A 23,814-nucleotide genomic window follows, 5' to 3' on the forward strand; every position below is an offset into this window, starting at 1 on the left:
GCTGATGTACCGACCATGTGTATATTTCGCAACTCACTGACTGTAAAACACGAGAGCAGAGAATATTATTGAGTGCGTGGAATTCATCAGCACCGCCATTGCAGAATGAATACAAGAGTTTGTTGAGAGTTTTGTAAAAGTGTTTTAGAAAAAGTAAAAATTGATGAGCTCATTCAAAAAATTGATTTTGACGCATTTTGGTGTCAACGTCATTGCTTTTAATCAAAGCAAATCAAATCAACCTTTATTTATATGGCGCTTTTCATACAGAAAAGTATCGAAAAGTGCCTTACAGAGATGTACAGAAAAAGAGAAACATCAAATAAAATCAGGCTATGATTTTATTTGATGTTTCTCAATCAAATAGTGATTGAAAGTTGAAAGATCCCAACCCTCCCACCCCCACAGTCATGCACAGAGACATACACAAATATGTATACGTTCATACACACATTCACACGTACACACACAGCCACGCACTCACACCTACACAAACACTAGCTGTCACTAGCTGGCCTTGGAGAAAAAACGGGCAGACTCTGGCTATGTTCTTAAGATGGTAAAAACCTATTTTCGTTATATTTTTGATGTGTGGAATAAAACTGAGCTCAGAGTCAAAAATCACACCCAGATTTTTTTACGGATTGTGATAGTTTAAAATTCTTTAACTTTGGTAAAAGTTTCTCTTTCTGGCCCTCAGGACCAATGAGTAAAATCTCTGTTTTGTCCTGGTTGAGCTGTAGGAAATTCCCTGCCATCCATGTCTTGATATCTAAAATGCAGTTAAAAAGGACATCAATAGGCCCTGTGTCATCAGGAGACACGGCAATATACAGTTGCGTATCGTCAGCATAACTATGAAAGCTGATGCTGTGCCTCCTGATGACGTCCCCAAGGGGAAGCATTTAAAGATTAAAAAGAGTTGGACCTAAAATTGACCCTTGGGGAACACCACACTTTATTTTGTGGGTTTCTGAGGAACATGTATCCATACTTACAAAGAAGTGTCGATCTGTGAGGTAAGAAATGAACCAGTTAAGAACAGTTCCAGAGAGGCCAACCAGGTTCTTCAGTCTATCTAATAAAATGTGATGGTCTACTGTATCGAAGGTGGCGGTTAGATCCAGTAGTACCAAGACTGTGAGTTCATTGTTATCCAAGTTGCACCTGATGTCGTTTAAAATCTTTAAAAGGGCATGACTAATCGTGGCAGTAGTATAAGGAATAAGAATAACTTGATTTCTGGTTATTATATTCTGGTAAGAGGCTTAGATTTTCCTTGTCCATGTAAACACATACCATGTTTATCCTGCATTGAAGCAGTTAGTGTTCACATCATTTTCGGAATTATTTAAGCCAAAATTCATCTATTTTCCAGTTATTTTCCCAGAGGCTTTATCTCTCTTTATTTGAATTTACCCTGCCAGGAGTTCCAGCACAATGTCTGTATTTTATTGTGGCCTTTTTTCAGCCCTCTAAATACTGACTCATTACAGTGGTACACAACATGGCTTGATGGAACACAGACGCTCAGCTCTCTAAATCCCTGGGCTTTTGTTGTGTGTCGCACAGCTGAGACAGATGCAGAGAGGGGCACTCACATTAAATTGCCTGAATGAGGGTGAATTTTGTTGGCTACTGAAGTGGAGTGCACCCCAGTTCACTGAGCCACAGCATCTTCAGCAAAGAGAGAAAGATGAATGTCGATCAGGTAGGCTGGAGCTCAGGCTTCAGTTTGAGTCAGGTTGCTACTAAATAGATATTATGGGTCCCTGGCAGTGTTTCCCATATACAGAATATATGTGAGAGACTCAACCGAATACATTTACCACAGACCAAAATTGTACGTCTTGTGTGTTTATGATTTATTCTTGTCAGTAGTCATTAGATATGCAGTGCCAAGTTTGGGAGAATGGTGCATTCATGTGCAACTGCATAGACTGGAAAATATCTTCCCTAATCTGAATTTAGCTTGTGAATATAATTTCATTTTGCAACAGACTCAAGTGATGCATGGAATACAGCATCCATTTAAACGATGAGGATAGTGGTTGACTTATATAGGTTTTTCAATGGCCGATGACAATACTTAGAGAGCATTGCGGCTGATAAAATACAACAATTTAATCATTATAGCAAACGAGTTGAACGTAAATGAACATTTATTTATTATTTTTATTGTCTGCATTGTGTCTTTCTAGTCTGTTTAGCTGTAGGCTATAAGCAGCATAGTTTTGGAAATGCAAATGAAAATCTTTCAAAGCATTCCATTGTAATGGTGAAGGCCCCTAAAAGGTTTCATAGTTATACTTGCTTACCTTCCCACAATCATCTTAAATGACAAATCTCCTAAATGTTTTACCCGTCAGGAGTAGGAGTGGAGGCCTGTACAATAGTTTTAAAAGCCCTGTCAGCTCGTTTAGCTGGTTGAAGGCTAGATACCGAGATACTGACATATGTATATAAAACCACCAAATTGTCACAAGGAGAGCGCTAACTTAGTTCTACAGCAGCCACACTGACAGAGCTGCCTGCAAACGTGTCTGCTGACATTTCTTCATTGACCTTAAAAGCAGAGAGCACAGGCATCTGTCTGTCACTATATCAGGATCTGAAGAATCTCCAATAGAAAACAACTAACTGTATTCCCTTAAACTATCGATAAAATTATTGTCTAGTTTTTTAATCTTTTGAACAAAAGCACAAACTAATGGTAAATTGACTTCATTTATATAACACCTTCCAACCTTACCAGACAAAGTGCTTTACAATTTGCCTCTTATTCACTGACACATTCATACACGAGCCACGATGGTGGCAGATCGGACCGCGAGGTGATGATGTAAGGGCAACTTGCTCTATCTATTACAGCCAGTTGCAAAGTTAGTGTGGTTGGATTTTTTTGTGGCCTCTGCTTTTAAGAAATGTAGATCGACATTATGTGTTATGATTAGAATAAACCCTCCACAATTTCCCAACGTCAAAGATGACATATTGAAGTTGCTTGCTATGTACGACCAGCAGTCAAAGACCCAAAGATATTAAGTGTGTCATCATGTACAACAAAGTAGTTGCAAACTAATTTTCTGTCTATTGACTAATGGATTAATCGACTAATTGTTTCAACTCAAGTCAGGACCTACAACTAATCCGAGCAATGAAATGTCGTTGTGCTGTGCGACACATACCAGTATCAGGTGGCTCTCTCGGTCCACCGAGGGACTGGAAATCTATCTGAACGGGAGGGAGGCAAGACGTCTCTGCCAGGGCTAATGAAACACGAGCATGCAGATTTATCTGGTTTCCAGGCTGCTTAACACCTGTCCTTGTTGACAATAGCAATAAAGTATGCTCAGAACCAAGACCGCACATTGAAGTGTTGCGTGTGTTACATCAACTTTGGGTGTAAATCTATCAAAATCAAGTTTTGTGCTGGTTGCTAATTTAACTGAACAGCCATTTTTTCCAGTAAACCTCTTAATTTTGCAGGGAATGAATTTTTAAACTAGGAACATTTTTTCAGTTAAAGCCTTTCTTATAATGATGCACATCAAGCTATAATACACAGCACTAAAATAATAATTTTGGCTTATTACAAAGGGATTAAAATGATGGCACAAAATATCACTTGTTTTATGATACTTCAGTATAACAGCCAAAGACCTTTCAAATGGCCACTCTTCAACAGCAGATAGGAGTCTGAATCATCTCCACTGTGGCAGCCCAGCTTCTGCTGCCTCGGCCTCTTATTCTAATGTGTGCTGCCCTATTATGTAACCTATAAATATGACCATTACGTCAGTGTTTCAAGTGATATTTTACACCCTTTTGAACATGTAACATTCTGCTGCCACAAAACCAATCATTTTACCTGCTGACTGTAATTGCAGAATACATTCATTTTTTTATATAATTAATAACATAAAGCAAAAAAGTACATATGAATTACATCAATAGCCTCCTTAAGGGCTGTAGATGCCATGGAAAGAAGATTTAGGATTAAGATTTAGGTTGTACAAGGGTAATTTGGACTGAAAGCCTTGAAATTGATATTAAGAACCACGCAGTTTCTCTGCACTAGTGGTTCCTTCTGGGCTGGCACATAACCATTTCCTTGAAACCTAATGCACAAAGATTTACTGTGAGCTTCCAGCCATCTGTTGTGCAGTTTTATTATATTTAAAAAAGTCATCCACAAATGAAATGTCCTAAGTGTCCCAAGCATGGCAGATATGGATGCCTCAGCCTGGGGCTGTAATAAGGGAAGCAACAGCTGAGCCTCAAATTAACTGTTAAAATTTGCTGTTTCAACATCACATGTTTTCATTGCATAATATCGTAGACAGGGTTGAATTCATAGCTTTTACATATATACAATACGTTGACAACTGGTGCTGGCGTCAGAGCATCATATCACCAATGGCCGAGCCACTGAAGTAATCATGGTGATCATCTGAGGTTGTGCGCTGTGTGTCACTCCTTGGAGGCTGCACTGCTGCGTCCAATCAGACAGCCATACGAGAGAGGGAGAGGGAGAGGGAGGGAGAGCGGGAGAGCAGTGATGTTGAAATATGGGGAGAGGGGGGCTGGGAAATGCGTTTCCATAGCAACTGGTAGAAGTGAGTTTAACTGTGGTTGAGAGGCATGAGCAGCAAGCAAGTAGTGTCTTGAATACAACCTCTTTGGGTATGTATTGTCCCTTTTAAGACTGTGGTATCAGTGCTGTGTTTGTTCTAAATTAAATGCTTCCGAGTTTTGTAGTAATGTGCACTTAAATCTGTTTTATCTTTCATGGAGAATCAGAATTTTTAAGGGTTGTGTGCAGGGCCTGAAATTAACTTTTTTATCCACTAACCACAGTGTTTTTTTTTACCAGCCAAATTTTTTTTTGTGCCTAAAATAAAGGTGAACGACTCAGAAAATGCACAAGAATGGTTCTTGAACTTGTACAGAATACACATTAAAGTGCTGTTGAGTAATTAACCAACTAAATCTCATTAATGACTAGAATGACTTACAACTGTGTCTGACCTGGTGTGGCAGGCGTTTAGAATAGAAAATAACAGAAATAAAAACAGCCAATCATCTCACCGATCTCATTTATTTAGTTGACACCCAGCTGCAATCCATTAGTCACTGTTTCTTTGTCACTGTAGTGTCATTAGATAGCCAGGTTCATCATTATTTTTAAATTTTAGATTAACAATAAATATTACATTTATAACAAATGACTTATAAGTTTATGTTGCTTTTCAAGATAAGACATACAGTATTTTGACCATTTGACTGAATAACATTTAGATAAACAACAACAATAACAATCATAGTCATTAACAGAAACCAAACTACATTACACTGTAATGTCAAGGTCAGACAATGATTGAAAAACCCTTTCGCAGAGCATAGACCATAGATTGAGGGCTTTGAGTTCTCAAAAGAGGAGGAGGAGCAGTCACTCCCCTCTGCTTCCTCCACTCTCCATACACACGGCAATCCCGACAGTGCATCTCCTCTGTTTTGGCGTCATACACAAGCCAGTCACGAACCTTGCCATCCCTTTCCAGTTTCCACTTTGTATTAAAAACGTCTTTTTTATTATTTTTTAAAACCGTCCTCATCCTCTTTTTGTTCTGCTGCAGCCAGCTGCCTCTCCACACCAGCAATGTGCCGCCACATTTTTAATTTTTATTCTTCTTCGGTGTGGCTTGCTTAGCAACAGTAGGCTACCTGATTGGTCAACAACAACGTGGCAGGTAGATTGACAGTTTCACCCACCAGTCACAAAAGTTACCCACATTTGGCGTGTGTGCTTATTTCATGCCCTTGTGTGTACCAAAGCACCTGAATGGCTTCTTTTTTTAAAGGACCAAGTTACACAGTACATACAGAAATAGACAATTGAATTGAATTATTTGCTTACCAGTTCAGATGCTACTAGTTAAAGGCTGTTTGACATGGGCACATTGATATTTATGAATAACCCTGTTTACAATAAGTTTTAAAATGTCTTGTGCGATTGGATCATAAGTGGACAGCGCTAAATCCAAGTTTAAACAACCACCAAGTCGTATTGCTCCTGACAAGGATATAACAGGACAAAACATCATCAATGCATGATCTGGTAGTTGTTTTGGAACATGCCAACTTCCAGTGCTCTCCAACTTCCCCATTTCGTGACAGGTTGGATGAAGTGTTGGGCATCTGTCCATCGTGCCCCATGGAAGCAGATGTGTTTGATTCTGCTGAGAGCGTTATCTCCAGCTGTACCGATACAACTTCTAACGAGTGTGCGTGGAATAACTCTGTGTGTGTGTGTGTGTGTGTGTGTGTGTGTGTGTGTGTGTGTGTGTGTGTGTGTGTGTGTGTGTGTGTGTGTGTGTGTGCGAGCAGGCACCTTGTAGTGACAAAAAGTAAATGAGATATTACCTGACTTGAATGTCAGCCCTCACCTTTATCTTTGCGGCTGAAAGAGAGAGAGCTGTGTTGTCCATAACAATGAGGTAGTGTGGCAACTTCTAACATACGTTACATTCTGCTTCAATACTTGTGCGTAGCCTCTTTGATATAATGCATTCTCCAGATTGTAACCTTGGGCAGTGTCCTCATTTAGGTTCTTAGTGGCCTTGTGTATCCGGTAAGTTCTTCCCAACCTCAACATGGCGAAACGGCTGTTACCAGGGTTGTTGGGTTGATATTTAATGATTTTCTAAGCCTAATTCTTGTTGTGTCTGGTAAATATCCTTGATGTAGGGTAGGGCACAGCCTACTGTTTATTCAACCGAATTAACTACTCTTTCTGTGCAGTGATGTTCTCTGACAGGAAGCTCTTAATGATGCAGGAGTACAAAATCCGCATTATTTTAGGTGATACCTGGAAGTTCCTCAGGCGTCAATGGTGAAACAGTTACTGAAGCATTACTGTACATTACTGAAACGAGATGAGTAGTTGAACCACTTGATACCTTTTGACCTCTACTAACACTATAGAGGTTTCTTTTTTAAAAGTGGCTTTTGTTTGTCTTGCCAATAGTTTCACACCTATCCTCACACCATCCTACTGATCTTTAGGTGGCAGTAATGTCCCTGAAACACAGCAATGCTCCAGCAAAGATACTAAACATTAATGTAAACAATACAGTATATAAAATACGTAGAGAATTTACTTTGCAAATGATTTACGAGGAAGGAAATACGTCACAATGTATTTGTTAAACCTCAAGGATACACAAAATGCCTTTTGGTGAGTAACACTGTATGTAAACATAACTTTTGTTTGTTTACAAAGAAAACTTCACTGAGCACCTTTCAGATATTGTTTAGGATTTCAGTCCAGGGGACTGTTTGTCCAAAGACAGCAGCATTTTCTGTGGTTTCCTTGCAGTGAAAATCATCCTGTGGTTTGCCAGATGAACACTTTTTAAATTGAAGAAGCAGCTATAAAAAAAATAAAAAATGGTTTGCTTTAAGGTTACTGTATAAAGGAGCCATCAGTGAGTTTAAAAGGCTTTGTCTACATTCATTTTCACACATACTTTTATATCTCTGCTGAGGCTGGGCGATATGTCAAGAGTTTCTAACAGGCCACCCCAACAAATGCTGATAGGCAATGTCTCTCTCTCTTTCTCTCTCTCTCTCTCCCTCTCTCTCTCTCTCTCCCTTTCTCTCTCTCTCTGTGTATAGTATTATATAGTATTATAGTTTTATTTTTCAGTTAGCGTACCTTTCATTTAAAGGACAGATCAGATCATTGTGTTTATTTTAGATTACAGATGGTTAAGCTAAGGTTTAACTGTGACTGTCAATGTGGCAAGTTTAAGTCGCTGTGTGTTTTACGCTAGCAGAATAGATAATGAACATAATCCCACACAGCAAGTGAAGCGACTCAGGCCTTGGGTCGAGGCTTACTACAACAACACCCAGGAGCACAGGCTGTAGCACCCGAGGTGTTGTTCTAAGATAACTACAGGGGCCAGAGGAAAGAGGCCAAACTCTGCTATATTTCTCATCTATAGGGTGTCCTTGCTCTTCATAGTTTATCAGTCACTTCCAACTTATCCATGGTAAAGCCAGTGTATACCCACGGGGGAACTTGAATCTAAGATACAACCCAAGCTAGAAAGGATGGATTCAGGCTACATGAGACTATTTAAGGATCTCCAACTGCAACCACTGATTACTGTAGCCTACGGACATCAGTATACATGATTTTCATTCATGAAATAACCTCCATCCCCCACCATCACTACACAGACAGACACAAACACACCCATACACGTGCAGGCACATGTGTATGCAGAGGTATTAAGTGGTACAATGCCTCTTGGCTGTACTGAAGCAATTATGAAGATGAACCTTTAATAGAAATAGTTTTAATTTGGAAGGATGCAGTAATTTCAGGTCCTAAACGACTCTTACACTCAAATATTATGCATTTTGCTGCATCGTGCTGTGACCTGAATTAAGCAGCAGCAAAGGAATAAACTCTGTGTCTGATTATATGCCACCACTAATGATATAGTCTTTTTACTCCATGTTGGTGTATAGTTAATGAAATGGTTCTAAGACTACAAACGCTAAGGTTCTGTTGATGACCTATAGAGACATGAATTATTGACACTGCAAGCTGTCTGCTTAAGTCACAATCAGCCAGCATCCAAATATGACATTGCCTACAGCTCCAGTAAACATTACATCACAAATGAACTGCTAATGTCAGAGCCACAGCTCCTGCATTTCAGTCAAAAGTGCCTTGTGCTTTCCTGTACATGCAGGGAAATAGAACAACAACTAGATCTATTACTGGTGTTTTCTTGGTATTTGTCACGGTTCTGTGGTAAAATTCAGGCATACCATCTTTCTCTGGTCATATTTCATCCGTCAAGTGGATCACATGGTGCGACTGTAATTAAGACTTAATTTACTGCTCAGATTTTGGGACAAACCGGCATTCTTCATCCATTTGTTGGCAGCTTATGTTTGGGGTTTCAACCATATTGTGCATCCATAAATGGCAATGTCTTGAAGGCAGAGATTATTAAATCTAATTACCCTCCTTGGGTTTTATCAGTATGTCGTTCCTTGTCATTCTTAAGAATTAAATTATTGATGTGAAACGGAATCTAAGGCTTTACTCAGAGGTAGAGCCATACCTCGACTTTTAATGTTTGTGGTTATGTTCTTGATGCCAGTTTGTCGATGGTAAATTCCTCTTGGTCTTTGTCTACGTCTGTTGTCTCTGCATCTAACTTCACATTCCTGGTTTCATTTATTATATTATAGGAGCTAGATTGAGGTTGATTGTGATGGGGTCCTGATTGAAGTAGTCTGAAGAGGCATTTTAATATGAAAAGTCAAGTTAACCTGCAGGTGGATTGCATGTTTTCCCATAACTAGGTCACTCTTATCTGCTCAAATTGTTAATTTCTCCGTGGTCCTCTCAATCAGTCTAGTGTTGTTAACAACTAGGACACTTAGCACATGTCTGGGCATGTTACACCAGTTTGTGTGCAAGTTTTATAAGCCTTAGGTTAGGTTTTCCAATTAGTGGTACTAGTACCTTCTGATGCTCCCGGGGCCATCTTCTGTCTACTAATTTTTAAGTCCTTGTTCCAGTTTTGATAAACCGTTTGCTTTGAATCCTCTTTTCCAACTCGAGGTGTGCAGTAAGTTTACAGTAGGTTGTCGGGTTTATGCTCAATCAGTAGCAGTTTGCAGAAGTAACTGCAGTTGAAATGGCTGAGTTTTCAGTGTGACAAGAAAGAACAAATGTCAGAACATACTTCACATTTAATTCTTTACCTTTTATGCAGCACTAAAATATGTTGTGAAAATTCAAAACAAGTGTATTGTTCCTTTGGTTAAAGAGGTTTTGGGATTGATTAATTCATGCTTTGTGTTACGCTGCATGTTTCCTTTTAAAAGCCGTTATGTCTAGAAAGTTTGATTGAAGTTTAGATTTTGGCCACATGGTAGTATCAAAGAAGACATAAAACAGTGATTTATGATAGAACTCTGGCTGAACAGAGATACTGACAGACCTTTGATATTGATTGACGTATGGGAATTATTTTTTTTAATAAATTTTTAAGCAGCAAGACAACATGCAAAAATCTATTTTTTCTTTGGAAAAGACTTATAGGAATGTATAGATTATCCACTTACTCGTCTACTATCTGCAGTGCATGCTCTTTTTTTCTTCTATTATGTAGAGATCTCTATTCATCCTCTCAGCCAAATTATCACTGGGGTTTTACATGCAATATTTTTTAGGACACACATTTTTTGATTGATTTTATCTATTTAACCTTTTTTTAACCAGGCCAGTCATTAAGAATACTTTCTTATTTGCAGCGGCAGCCTGGCAAAAAGCTAAGCCTCTTGAGGGAGAGGGATAAAGTTGCTACTTATAAATTTGTCCACCCCCTGCTATGAAAGAGCTTGTGCCCTGCTAACTGGACTTGAGCTGCAGAAGCTTGTTAGCCAGCTAAATAAATGAAAAGTAAGATGTTGGTTGGAGAGCAATTACCCTGTCTTGTTCATAACTATCTGCAATGAGCCACAGTTCCTCTTGATCCGAGAGGACAAATTATTGCTCTGGCTACAGAATAGTTTAATTTAGGAAACTGCCAGACTGTGCAGGTGGGTCTTGTAATATTCTCCATAATTTGGAGGAAAACGTAGAGTGAGAGACAGAGAAGAGGATTTGGGATCATGTGATGGAAATTCCTTGTGGGACTTTCATCCTTTTGAATGTCAGCTTGCTAGCAGGATATGAGAATGGTTTTGCATAGTTGGTTTTAATATAGGAATTGCAGTGCTGGGAATTTCACTGACAGGTTTTATAATATGACTCGCTGCTTTGCTTTCTGACTTCATGACATTAATTCAATGCACACAGCTGATCCAGTTAGATGAAAGTTTGTGATGCCTTAACACTTAAAAAACAAATTCTCATGGTGGCAATTTAACTGTTCTTTTTTTACCAGTTCCTCAATTAATTAGCCAACTGTGGGTGATATACTTTAAACTAAGTTGCATGTTTATTAGGTGCATCACCCAGTTAAAAACAGTCCTGAGATAAATCCAACATCAAAGCCATGAAGTTCAGTTATGTTGAAAATTATTTTAGAAAAGTGCTGATTCAACGTTATGGTAATTTTAAAGGCTGTAGTTTCTGTTGCTTTTGAGTTATATTGAACGCTGTTTTTAATATTAATTGGTAGAAATTGGTTGGTAGCTAATATTTATCACAGGGCCTCTTTATTTGACTACATTGGTTTTAGTTAGGTCTACCTAATAAACTGGCGTGTATACTACTATACTGTACTGGAGTGTATAGTATAACTTGCTAAGCTATGCTAGGGTAAACCTTTGGTGTAGGCTCTTTCTGCATGATCCTGCAACCTCTGCATTTTTGGAAAAAACATCAAAAGGAATAAGATAACACTTGAAACTCATGCATCACCTGCCCCTTCTCCCCAATTGCCACTCCACCTACCTGGCCCCCTGGAACTGCAAAATAAGGAGAACTAATGCTGCGTCTGTTGAATCTGATGGAACTTATTTCATTCAACCCTTTTTCTTCATTGGGGTTCTTATGATTAGTGTCACATTAGTATTGAAGCTGTTATTTTATTACTATTGAATCATGCTCTAATTGTTGCATGTGTTACAACTTTACGTTCTAGGTTCAGCCATGTTTTTAAATGTGCATTGCATGTTTTAAAGATCTTTTCCCAGCCTGCTTAGATAGAGCTGGGTTGGGAACCATTACTGATGTAAAGCACTTTCAGATATTGGAAATGATAATGGGCTTTACAAATATACTTCACTTGACTTGAATCATCATCATCATGCCTTCTCTGCAAATGAGGTGCTTGTTTGACTAAATGAATACCAACTGTACTTATTTCCTCAGCCCAATTAAAACTAAATCCATATCCATAAAATTACCATAACATTGCTTTAGTTAGCAGTTCATATGAAAATAATAGGACTGGGGTATTTGATGCCTGGTTTTCATGTTCCTTCCCTTTGAACATCAAATCCTGCCGACTAAATTAAACAATTTCGCTCATAAATAAAAACTTAAGACATTGGAATAACTGTCAAGCAAGCTATCAATAATAGAAGTTTGGATTAAATTGACTAGAATCAGGATAATCTGACAGCAGAGAGAATGCAAATGACAGTTATTTTCTGAGCCTGCAAAAAAAAGAAAGGTAGTTACATTTTGAAGTGCCATTTTCTACTTTCATTTCTACTGATTTCAAAAATATTTATTTCACATCTTGATATTGCGATGACGATTATTGTGCAGTTCTAATACCTAGAAGTGGTCACTCTGGTACTTTCATTTTTATGTGTTTTTGGCCCATTTAGTCACACTGTCAGACCACAGTAACTTGAATGGGAGATTTTGCCAAAAAACAGTGAAGCTTTGTTCTAATTAAGCACAGAAGTGTTTCCGGCCATACTGCTGTCGATGTCAAATACCAGAAATCTGTCTTTTTCATCTGGTCTTTGATTAAGCGCTGTCTTTCACTGAGAGACATGCTGCATTTATCTTGTTAGACAGACAGCATGATTTCTATGAATTTCCATCTGCATCTTAAATGTAATTTCTCTCAAGGTACTTTGGCAGCACATCATTGGTTCTTGCCAACTGCTGAGTGTTAACTGAATAGTTGCAGTGCTGGCTGGATGATATCTCTCTTGAAAGGACAGGAAGACTTCAGGCAAAAGAGGAACTGGAAACTGGAGCCAGAACTGGCATAGTCAAGTTCTTGATGTGCATTTGCATTGCTTTCTACAGGTTTCTTGTACCTAACTGCCTTTTCAAACAGAGTAAACCTATTGATGTGTGTGTCAGCACCTACAGGCAAGGAACATAGTAGCTGCTGTGTTTGGGCCAACTGCAGGAAATGAGTCACAGCTCAAGTTTTTTCTAATTGTTTAAACTGCTGCAGTCTTTAATTGTCTGATTATAGTTTGACATTCAATACGTGTACTAGCTGTTAACCCCTTGTACTGCACCGGCCCGCCAGCGGGCCCTGCCAACTTTTTTTTATTTTGGAAGCTGTAGCAGGCTAACAACCATAACATGTTAGCTTTAAGAAAGGGGGCTAAATAACGTTCCATAGGTAGGCTAAATTTTGGCGAGGGAAAACTGGCATAGCCATTTTCAAAGGGATTGTTTGACCTCTTACCTGAAGATTTCTGAATGAGAATGGGTTCTATGGATATCCACAAGTCTTCCCTTTATAGAAATACCTACTTTGTGATAATCCCTAACCGTTTGGGACATATTTTCTCATGCAGTACAAATGTGTTATTTCTTTCTCTATTCTCAAGGGTTCCTAAAGTCATGTAATTGCAAAATTTGGGACTGATTGGAAAGCTGAGACTCTTGTGGAGTCAAAGAACCCAACTGTATTCATGTGTGATGATGTAAGTCCTCTGGGTAGCCATTTCGTTGTAGTGAGAGCATTTTTTTTGCAACTTGAGCTCACTGCATAAAATTAGCTGTTGTGACCTCTAGGAGCCTTGTGAAACTTTACAACCACAAACTAAAAACCTAGGGCAACCAGAAGATGGATAGCTGTCCCAAGTATACTGACAAAAGGGTGTCATAACTGTATCAAACCAAAAACTGCTCAGACGAGGGAGCATGAGAATGGGTTAAATCTTAATGTACTAAGCCCCCATACACCTTAATTAATTATTTGTTTATTGGTTCTGGCATCTCCTGTTGGGTCGCTGTCTCCCCCTGAACACCCCCTTGTCCTCCACCCTCAACACTCTTAAAAAAAGCAATGTCCATGGAAGGGGTTTACTGAAATAAAATAATTGATACAAAATTAACATAATTTGTCACACAGCAACCTCCAGTTGGTGTAAAATAATCACATAGAAGGGCTGCCTTGTGGCTCAGTTAGAGCAGTTGCCCCATATCCAGAGGATATAAGACCCCCCCCCCATTTTCTGTCCATCTCCAACTGTACTGTCAAAATAAAGGCATGAAATGCCAAAGAAATTCAAGAAAAAAATAAAAATATTAATCACATGTCGAAACTCAAGGTGTGAGTTCAATACCCAGTAATAAGCGCCAAAGAAATTAAAAAAAAAAAAAATAATAATAATCACATGTCGAAACTCAAGGTGTGAGTTCAATACCCAGTAATAAGCACAGCGAAAATCTTTACATGTAGCACTGGTTGCCTGCAGGTGACTACTTCTGGCTTTAGATGGCACAAACTGATAAGCCTACATTTTGTGCTTCATTCGTCTTGTTGCCAAGTTTATGATTTTGTATTGTGTATGTTTTCTTTTAGTTTCGCTGGAAGTGCAGATCACACCAAGTCACGGGGAGATAAGTCTTGGAGAGTCTAAATTCTTCATGTGTGAAGGTAAGTTTACCAAACTGTCTTGAATGTCAAGTGCCCCGATTTTTACCTTTCGTATCTGTATTCGAACTTTCAGACTTCATTTTTTACCTCCATATTTGCATTATTCTAAAGATATAGCATGAAGTCAAGGAAAATAGCAGGATAAAGGAGTCTGTTGTGTGTTCATACACTCATTAACATAAAAGTAATATTCTTTTGCATATCAAATCAAATTAAAACAAACAATTGGTACTTTTCTTGATCTCATAGATGAGTGGTACTCATATGAAGTACAGATAATAAAAGTACTTCACATTACCAACCACTCATCCTTTCTAGCAGGATTATATTGTAAAATTAAATTGCTTTGCAAAGCCATAATTTAAACGAACTTTGTGACATCTTGATAATTTAGGGGTCCGGGATGTGTTCATGTGTCCATGTGGCTGAAATGTCCTTTCTCTCAATCTATTCAATTTTTGAACTTAGTAGATGATAACCCCTTTAATGTCCCATGTTTCCTCTTTCCATCACCATCTGTTCATGGCAACAATGTCGTCAATTGTTTGAGTCAATTAATGGATGAATTTATGCCATTTTGGTTGTTTATAAGGAGCTAAAAATGCACAAACCACAGGCTTCAGTCCGTGCAGTGAATAAAAAACCTACAATGTTAGTCTGTGGGCACTGGTGATCTTCCCTGATCTTGAATATGTTTTAGATAACTGCTTTTGCTCTTCTATGTGCTCTCAGTTGTAGGCGTTGCCAAGCTCATAGACTGGTTTGGACCAAGTGGGGACAGAATAGAACCAAATAGACCAGACATAACAGTAACCCATAACGATGAGTCATCGTCCACCCTCACACTGTATAAAGCTGGGACTGAAAATGCAGGGACATACAAGTGTGTCGCTACAAATGGAGACCAGCAAGGGGAGTCGACTGTCAAAGTGAAAATCTTCCGTGAGTAACCCCCCCTCCCCTCACACACTCACCAGATTATTGAGTGGTATGAACACAGAAAAAGAAAAAAGAAAAAAATCCTCTTTATTGAACTCATAGTATTTTATTGACTGCTCAAGGGCAACACATTACTCTTTTTCTTTTCAAGTGAGGATGGATTTTTCATCAGTTCGATAAACGGTCGGAAGACCATTAGAGGGCTGCTTAATGACCCTGTCTGTTGTGCAGTTCTTGTGAGTAATGGCTTTTATTTTCCATGAATGCCAAGCATCAGCAAATGTCCATCAGATATGAAATCATTTCCCAAATAAAACTTTCTGTGTTATTTCATTTCCCATTTTAAATTGTTATTAGAAGTGGTCACCCATGTGGATACCGCATATTAAAATCAATATACAGTCTATAAAAAAAAATTAGATTGCAGTTTAATTTTTCTGTTTGCAATTTGCATTTGTTTTGGCTCAGTTAATGTTAAGAAAATTGGAAAAATTGTGGTTATGAGAAAGACTTTAGATGTGAAGCAATTCATGGAACTGGCTTGTAGTCAGCTCACAAACTCACACTTTCACATTAAGCAAGCTTCTGTCATTAAGCAAGCTTCTGTCAGTAATACACAGCAAGTTCTGTCACCTATAGGAAAGTATGACTGCAGGTCATAGATTCAATGCAATGTCACCCTGTGCAGTCAAAGAAAATAAGAGCTGCTGCGACTTCTTCACTTGTGCCCCCTGCAGACAACGAGTGTTTCAGCACTTCTATTTTTGTATATCCATTGTTTTCTTTGTGTGTGTGTGTGTGTGTGTGTGTTTAAGGTTTTACATTCAAACATTTAGCCAGGAACAAACAAAATATAGCTAAAAAATGATGAGACACTGAGACACTTTTTAATAAAATCCACTCCACTTTACCTGACTTTATAGCTGGGAAATGTTGCTATAGTTGTCACTTTTGCTGAATCAAGTTTATAAGGTGATATTGTATCCCATGCCACTGAGAGCTCATCACTAACCAATTGGTGAGTTTCAGAAATGACTGTAAATTAGAAATGCTTTAATTCTAGTAACTTAAAAATAGGGAGCAAGGGAAGCTTGCTGTGATAATAACTTAGGAGTAGCACAAATCCCTGCCTGATAATGTAAGTTAGAGGGAAAGGTAAAATTGGTAAAATGGTTCATAATTTGTTTTTTTTGCATGTAGAAAAGTGCGGAGAAGCACTCTTATAATGGGACAGTATAGTACAAGGAGATTGCAGGAAATAGAAAAAAAAAAGATACAATTTTTTTGAAGATATCCCGATTTATGTTTTTCCAATACATGCTTAACAAATTCTTAGATCTGTGAACGTGAATAAGAATGAATCCATTACCAGCAGTTAACTAAGTAAAGAAGATGGAGTTTTGACAAGAATCAAACATAAATTATCAACAAGTAAAACATAATTTTGCATGTTATATTCCAGAAAAAATCACCTTCACAAACGCACCCTCACCCCAAGAGTTTAACGAAGGAGACAATGCCAACATTGTTTGTGACGTCATGAGCTCACCTCCCCCGACCGTCTTCTGGAAATATAAAGGAGCAAGAATACAGATGGAAAAAGATGGTAAGAAGTCTCTGATCAGCATGGGGATCACATTTCTGTTTCACTTGATTTGGTGTTAAGCTTTGGTTGTTTTTACTCTGCACATTCTTGATATACCTGAGTTCTTAGGATTTTGTTCAACTCTAACTACTTGTAAAACATTAACTAATACATGTGAATAGTTTGAACTATTGTTTGATATTCAGTTTGCACGATCCAGTTTGCATAATGGCTTTCATAAAATCTTTTTAAGGTCCATCATATTGTGTCAAAAGTGATAGTGATCAAAGTGATCAAAATGATAAAAAATCTGTCATTACTCAATATTTTTGTTTCTTGTTGTGTTGCTTTCACAACTAAAAATTGGCAGTCATACAGTTTAATGTATGACAAGGCTGTAGTCAATACCAACTGAATCGAGTCCAAGTCAAGTCCAAGACCAGGTCCAGTTGAGTCTGAGTCAAGACCAAGTCTGAATTCTGAGTTCTGTTCAGTACCATAATAGGCAACAGTTTCTTTCCAATGCTAATACCTTTTTTAGTGTTGAGGGTGGGGGACAGGAGATGTTCAGGGGGAGACATCATCTGGAAGCTGGAAACCAGAAGATTTATTTGTGATTTAGCTCAGCACCATGTGTTAAGATTTTCTAATCAGAAATCAGAAATAAAAAGTAATTAATTAGTTAATTAAATACATTAAAAGTTTATACGCTTTGTACATTGAGATTGAATTATATCAAAGCCCTTCTCATGATCACTTATGTTTCTCTGTTGATACCATTTCTTACACAGATTTGGTGCACAATTTAGACTTGATAAAAATGGTGAAAAATCACCCAGTCCTTGAAGAACACCATTGAAAAATCCATACTGTGATTTGTTATCAAAAGCATTTGACATTTGGAGATTTCAGCAAGAATTACGTTTGTTTTTTTCGGCGATTGGATGTTGAGCACTTCTGTTCTGGAAACTGCTCAGAGAGCCCCTATTACATAGGAAAGCCATCCATCCTCTGAATGTTCCAGGTTTCCAGTTTGTGGTTTTAAGGTTTCATGAGGCTATGATTATCCTAGAGATCACAACAGCTCATTTTTTACAGTGAGCTCAAGATTTAAAAAAAAAAGGCTCTCACTACAATGAATTGGCTACTATAGGGACTGACATCATCACACATGAATACTATTCAACTCATTGACTCCACGAGAGTCTCAGCTTTCCAATCAGGCCTAATTTAAACAATTCCAAGATAATTTAGGGCCCTTAGTATGCAAAAATTAAAAATACACCATTTTAGAATAGGAATTTGTACTGCATTTTGCCCCAAACTTTTTTCTATTACATAGATTATAATAAAATAATAAATAATTATAATAAAGAGACTCATTTTCATTCAGATATCTTGAGGTCAGAGGTCAAGAGACCCATTAAAAAATGTCCATGCAAGTTTTCCCCTCGCCTTGAACTTCGAAGTGTTATTTACCCCCCTCCACGACATGCTAGCATGGTTGGTACCAATGGATTCCTTAGATCTTTTGTAGTTTTGACACCAATATCTCAACTCTGTCTTAATAATATCTTCACTCTAGCTCTTAAACTAAAGCCTCCAAAAGACAAAAAGTCAAAGGGATCCAGAATGAGCAGCAAGGCATGAGACCCAGACAAGTACAAGACTTCAAAAAAGTACAAAGTTCAAGTACAATAGCCCTGATGTAGGACCAGAGCAATATTAACAATGTAATATGGCCGGAACATGAGTAATATCAACAAGATTTGAGGATATACTCTTAAAACCAAAGTCTGTCCTAAAACTGAATAATGTGATCAGATTTCTTGTAGCCATGATTTACATGCACTACTACAGTTCATACTACAAGACTAAATAGTCAAAATACAACCAGAGCAAGAACAACAAGCTATAATGGATATACATATTAGCGTTAGCGTCAGAGACCTGACATTGTTCATGCCTGTCTTTGTTATCATTCTCCTCCGGGGTTTTTCTTGCTCTTAGATAGGAAAAATTAATTTGATTTTGAATTAAAAAAAATACAACTGATTCTCTGTTATTCTCCTCTGACACTCCGCAATATCATAATATGTTTGGTATCGCTCACTGGAATATAATAATAACACAAGCTCATGTGTGGGATGTGCTAGTATTTTGAATTACTACATGATTAAATGTGCTCGGTTCACATTTCATCTCCAAGTGAGAGAGCTCTTGTGGGCCTTATTTCTCCTTTTCTGGAGCTGGTGGAAGGAGTGTTGGCATGCTCACAGATATGAATTTGATGAAGCGGAAATTCCTAAATAGTTGTTTTTTTATGTAACAATATCCCCCAGACATATAAAATAATACATAATATTGCATATTCCTTAGACTAATAGAGCCTGATGAAAATGCATGAATTCAAAACTAAATGTGTAATAATAATGCAGAGATATTACTCACTAAATCACCATGTTACCCTCTTGGTAGTACAACAGCAGCCTATTTATCCTCAAATACTGACTTGTACTTAATTTAAACTTTCTAAATATATAACAAGCCTGACAATGCATTTTATCTTTTGCTTCCTTTCAGTTCGCTTTAAAGTACTGAGCAACAATCACCTTCAAATCCGTGGCATAAAGAAGACAGATGAGGGCTTGTATACCTGTGAGGGACGCCTCATGGCCCGCGGCGAGATTGATCTGCGGGTCATCAAGGTCGTTGTGAACGGTTAGCAGCATTATTTCCTCTTCATTTTTGTTCCTGTGTGCATGTTTTGTGTGGCAGGTGTCCCATGATGCTTAAATAAGCTGTAGTTCCTGAGAGGCTACCAGACTCACCGTCATATGGAAACAGTTGCCCACAGCAACCGTGTATCAAAGATTTTCATGCTAATGAAGTCTGTTTCCTTCAACTTCTGAGCCTAGAAAATGAATGTGCCCAAAATAAATGCTATGAATTTGTCACAGCTTCTGTCTCTGTATTTCCCACTCTGCTCTTTATCTATGTGAATATCTATGTATGTATCTATCTACCAGTTTAATTTTCTTTCTCTCCTTTTCGTTATTTATGTGTGTCTCAGTGCTCCCGACCATCAGGGTATGGCAGTCAGAGGTGAATGCCACAGCAGATGTCGGGCAGCCTGCCATGTTGACTTGTGCTGTTGATGGCTATCCTGAACCCATGGTGACATGGACAAGGTAAAACTCTGCTACCAACTGGAGAGAAAAATGCTTTGCAGCAGCACTTTTCAGTTGCTGGTACATTGCCCTAATAATGTAAACAATGTATCGGTATTAATGTAAAATTAACCTGTAGTATAAGGTTTCTGTGTTCTGTTTTGTTGGTTGTTGCTGACAGCACTGCATGAAAAGTGTGAATTTACTCACCATCAGTAAACGATAGCCTAAATAGCTAACTCTGCATTCATTTGCATTATTATTGTTAGGGCTGTCAAACGATAAAAACATTTTATCTAATTTATTACATGCTTTGTGATTAATTAATCTAAATTAATCGTATATATTAATATTCGCTGTGAGAGGCATTTAGTTTATTTGGCAAATGAGTTAATCACCGAATAGACATAATTAGGGTTGGGCCCCAATATGAGACTCCATTTCAGCTCAGTGTGAGTCTTCTCTTTTGATCTCTAATCACACATGTAGCACGCAGCAGTCCGCTAACTTGTTGCTCTCACTACCAATTAGCTGCTCTGTTTATAAGTTATAACTGAGCAGTCTGATGTGTCCAGAGGTCTGTACAGTTATACTGTAGCAGCCTTGTGTCATTTTCAGGTGATTTAATGACGGTTAACAGTGAATGTAGTGCATAAGGCCACTGCGCTTTGGTGTGGGCACCTCCCGAGTCATGCGGCTTCTCCTAGCTGACACAGCACTGTGGAAATGGTTCAGGCGATGCCAGACTATGCTGCTTTATTCACTGGGCCAAGCAACTTTGTGTCATCTTCTTCCATCATGCTTACAAAGCTACTGTGGACAGTTTGTATTCAGTGACTTATGTAGTTAAGGGATGTCATAGAAGCAGGGCTCCAGACTAACTTGATTCACTTGGAGCACTGTGTCCCCCAACTGAAAATTTTAGGGCCGCAACCAGAAATTTTAGGGGCACACACGGTAAATCGATAATAGATGCAGAAAATACAATGTGCTGCTTCAAATTCAGTGTCACATTTTTATTGTGCTCTTTTGAAGACGATAGCACCACTGCTGTCATGACAGTACAACATTAAAAAAATATATCATACATTCAGAATAAGGGGTGTGACGAGACGATATTGAATCCACGAAAACAAGACGCGACGATATTTTAACACTTTTTTTAAATTTAAGAATTGTCTTTACAGGGGGGTTGATTTCAGCTGAGAGCTGTGGTGATGTCGCAGTGGCCCCCCGCATCTCAAAGAACAGATATGTTTTCATTTTATTAAGTGGATCGACTCACACCCAAGTTTTCTCACGCTGTATATGTGTTTAAAACATATGAACCGTATCTACATTGACTGATCAGATCAGCCTGTGTTTCACCTGCTGCTGGCTGCCTCACTCGCTGCGCTGGGCGGAGAAATAAAGTCAATGAATCAGTCAAACACTTTTGATTTCTTCCCATAGAGCCTACATGAAAACTATTTTGGTTTAGTAAATTTCTGCTGTCACTCTGCTCGGGAACTGTTACGTATGGAGGCTTCGGGTCCATCAGGTCCTGACACTGTTACTAGCTGCGGGAGCTCACATGTTGGGTGTTTGTGTTATGGTGCTGTCGGCACTATCTTCTTACACTGCTTACATATTGTTTCTGTCTTATCTGTCCCTCTGTTGCTGTTTAGCCTCTTATATACTGATATGGCAAGACATCTGGTTGCACATGCGGGACCAGATGTCAAATTCAGTCGCACACTCAAATTTTGGAGCCCTCCATAGAAGTGTTTTTTTTTCTGTGATTAATAAATTAAGTTATTTTGCACAAATCCTTGTATTTAAATCATTATATATTATCTGTTATTACATAATGATATGAATATAATGTTTTTACAGAAACAGAATATATAAGCTACACTTGCAATAGACTATTTTAGACACTGCCAGTGAAATAATAATACAATAACACATCAGGATATAAGGGATATTATACTAACTGATTTATTCATTGCAATGGGACACTTAATCACAGGGTATCAAAGGTGCATGCAAACAGTGAAACCTGAAGACTGGAGTGTCATCAATAGCCAGATTATTCTGTGTATCTCTATACAGCCATTGATAGCTTCCTGCTTTGTTAAACGGTGGAAAGCACCTGAAACTTGTTGAAAGCTGTATTAAAACCAAAAAAAAAAGTGATCATGGAAGGCTCAAGGCCAGAAAACATCCTCTCATATGACTAGCCATTTATATTCCAGCTTGACAAATTGAAAATACATGAGCATTTTTGTCAAAATTTCCTTAATTACTTAACACCAAACATCACAAGGCTTGCAGAAGAAAAACATATCGCCCCATCTCCTGCTCTGAGATTTTAACCTTTTACAAATGGCTTCCTGTGCTGCGCATGGGTGTGTGAATGTGGTTTGAATGATTCGATTGCATTAGATGATGGGCAGGTAGCCATCTGTGTGAATGTGAAAAGCAATGTAAAAGCACTTTAAGTAGTCAGAAGACTAGAAAAGCGCTATATAAGTTCAAATCCATTTACCATTACCATATTTTTTCATCGCTGCACTTGATCTTTTTGTCATTCAAGGATCTAGAAACTACTGATTTCTTTCTAAAGACCTAAGGGTCGTGATTAGTGAAACAGTTAAAATGCTTTTCAAATGGCGCAGTTCAAAAATGATGTTTGAAATTGAGTGGATAGATGGATTTGATGTTCAAACACTTATGATTTCCACAGGAATGAAGTGGTTCTCGAGGCAGGAGAAAAGTACAGCTTTAATGACGATGGCTCAGAAATTACTTTAATGGACGTTACTAAGCTGGATGAAGGAGACTACACCTGCATTGCCAAGAACAAGGCTGGAGAAAGTGAACAGGAACTCAGTCTGAGAGTGTTTGGTAAGGCAGAACGTTTTATATACATGCATACATGAACTAAAGTGCCATTATAAAATGTTCCAGGTGTCCGATCTGCTGCCCCGCCAGCTCAAACATGTAGGTCTACGGTGGGTTCTCTCCGATGTGTTTAATCATCTTGATGTACCATTCGAGCGCTTCTATTCAAACCTCGGACCTATTGATAGAAGCTAGAAAGTAGTTCTGTAGAGTGTCAAGCTACTCCCTGTAGGCGCGGGAATGCAAGCGCGAGCAGATGCAAAATTTTCACCGTATCAAACAAGGCGGCTGCATCTTTTTAAATGTCCGTAGCGGTGAACAGACGCATATAAGCAGACATCAGGATCGCCGTCAGCCTTGTGCTCGTACCTGTGTGCATGCTCGTGCCCGTACATGTGCAAACGTGCTTTACATAAGCCCACCTCTCCCAAACGGGCCGTGACTGCCAAGCATGCAGTGCCTGGGCGCGGTACGGTTGCACTCACACTGGTCAAACAAACTAGACTTTAGCCGTGAAGCTTGCTTTTGCAGGGTACGAATGGACAGTGTAAGTGCGCCCTTTCACCAACAGGGACAGGAGTTCTTGAACCTTGAATCATTTAGAATGATTTGAACCTTGGTGCCACCTAGCAAACCAGCCCATGTTTTCACCAGTTTTGCGCAGAACCATTGTAATCGAGGATGCTTCAGCAGCTGAAGGCATTGCACAGTGTAAACCACTGATTTCGTAACAGTTGAACCAGTTTGCACAAAAAAAATAAATCTGGTTCTGGTTTTGGTCGAAATGGTTTAAAATCTGGGGTGCAAACCAGAAGTAACCTGTTCC

At 38.6% G+C, this 23,814-nt stretch overlaps 1 protein-coding gene across 3 annotated transcripts in view; it reads left to right on the forward strand.

Moving 5' to 3' along the window:
* ncam1b (neural cell adhesion molecule 1b) overlaps window positions 1–23,814 on the forward strand; it is a gene marked incomplete at its 3' end in the record, with an annotated part of 82,430 nt that overhangs the window by 25,127 nt on the left and 33,489 nt on the right. For all 3 annotated transcript variants that reach the window (XM_083914678.1, XM_083914679.1, XM_083914680.1), the window contains exons 2-7: window positions 14,334–14,408; window positions 15,141–15,350; window positions 16,810–16,953; window positions 19,516–19,653; window positions 20,006–20,123; window positions 22,831–22,991. In XM_083914678.1, the coding sequence (XP_083770804.1) occupies window positions 14,334–14,408; window positions 15,141–15,350; window positions 16,810–16,953; window positions 19,516–19,653; window positions 20,006–20,123; window positions 22,831–22,991 (846 nt within the window). The remainder of the gene's footprint in view (window positions 1–14,333; window positions 14,409–15,140; window positions 15,351–16,809; window positions 16,954–19,515; window positions 19,654–20,005; window positions 20,124–22,830; window positions 22,992–23,814) is intronic.

The sequence above is a fragment of the Echiichthys vipera genome (genome assembly GCF_963691815.1).
Source record: "Echiichthys vipera genome assembly, chromosome: 5".
In the NCBI taxonomy this organism is placed as follows: Eukaryota; Metazoa; Chordata; class Actinopteri; order Perciformes; family Trachinidae; genus Echiichthys; species Echiichthys vipera.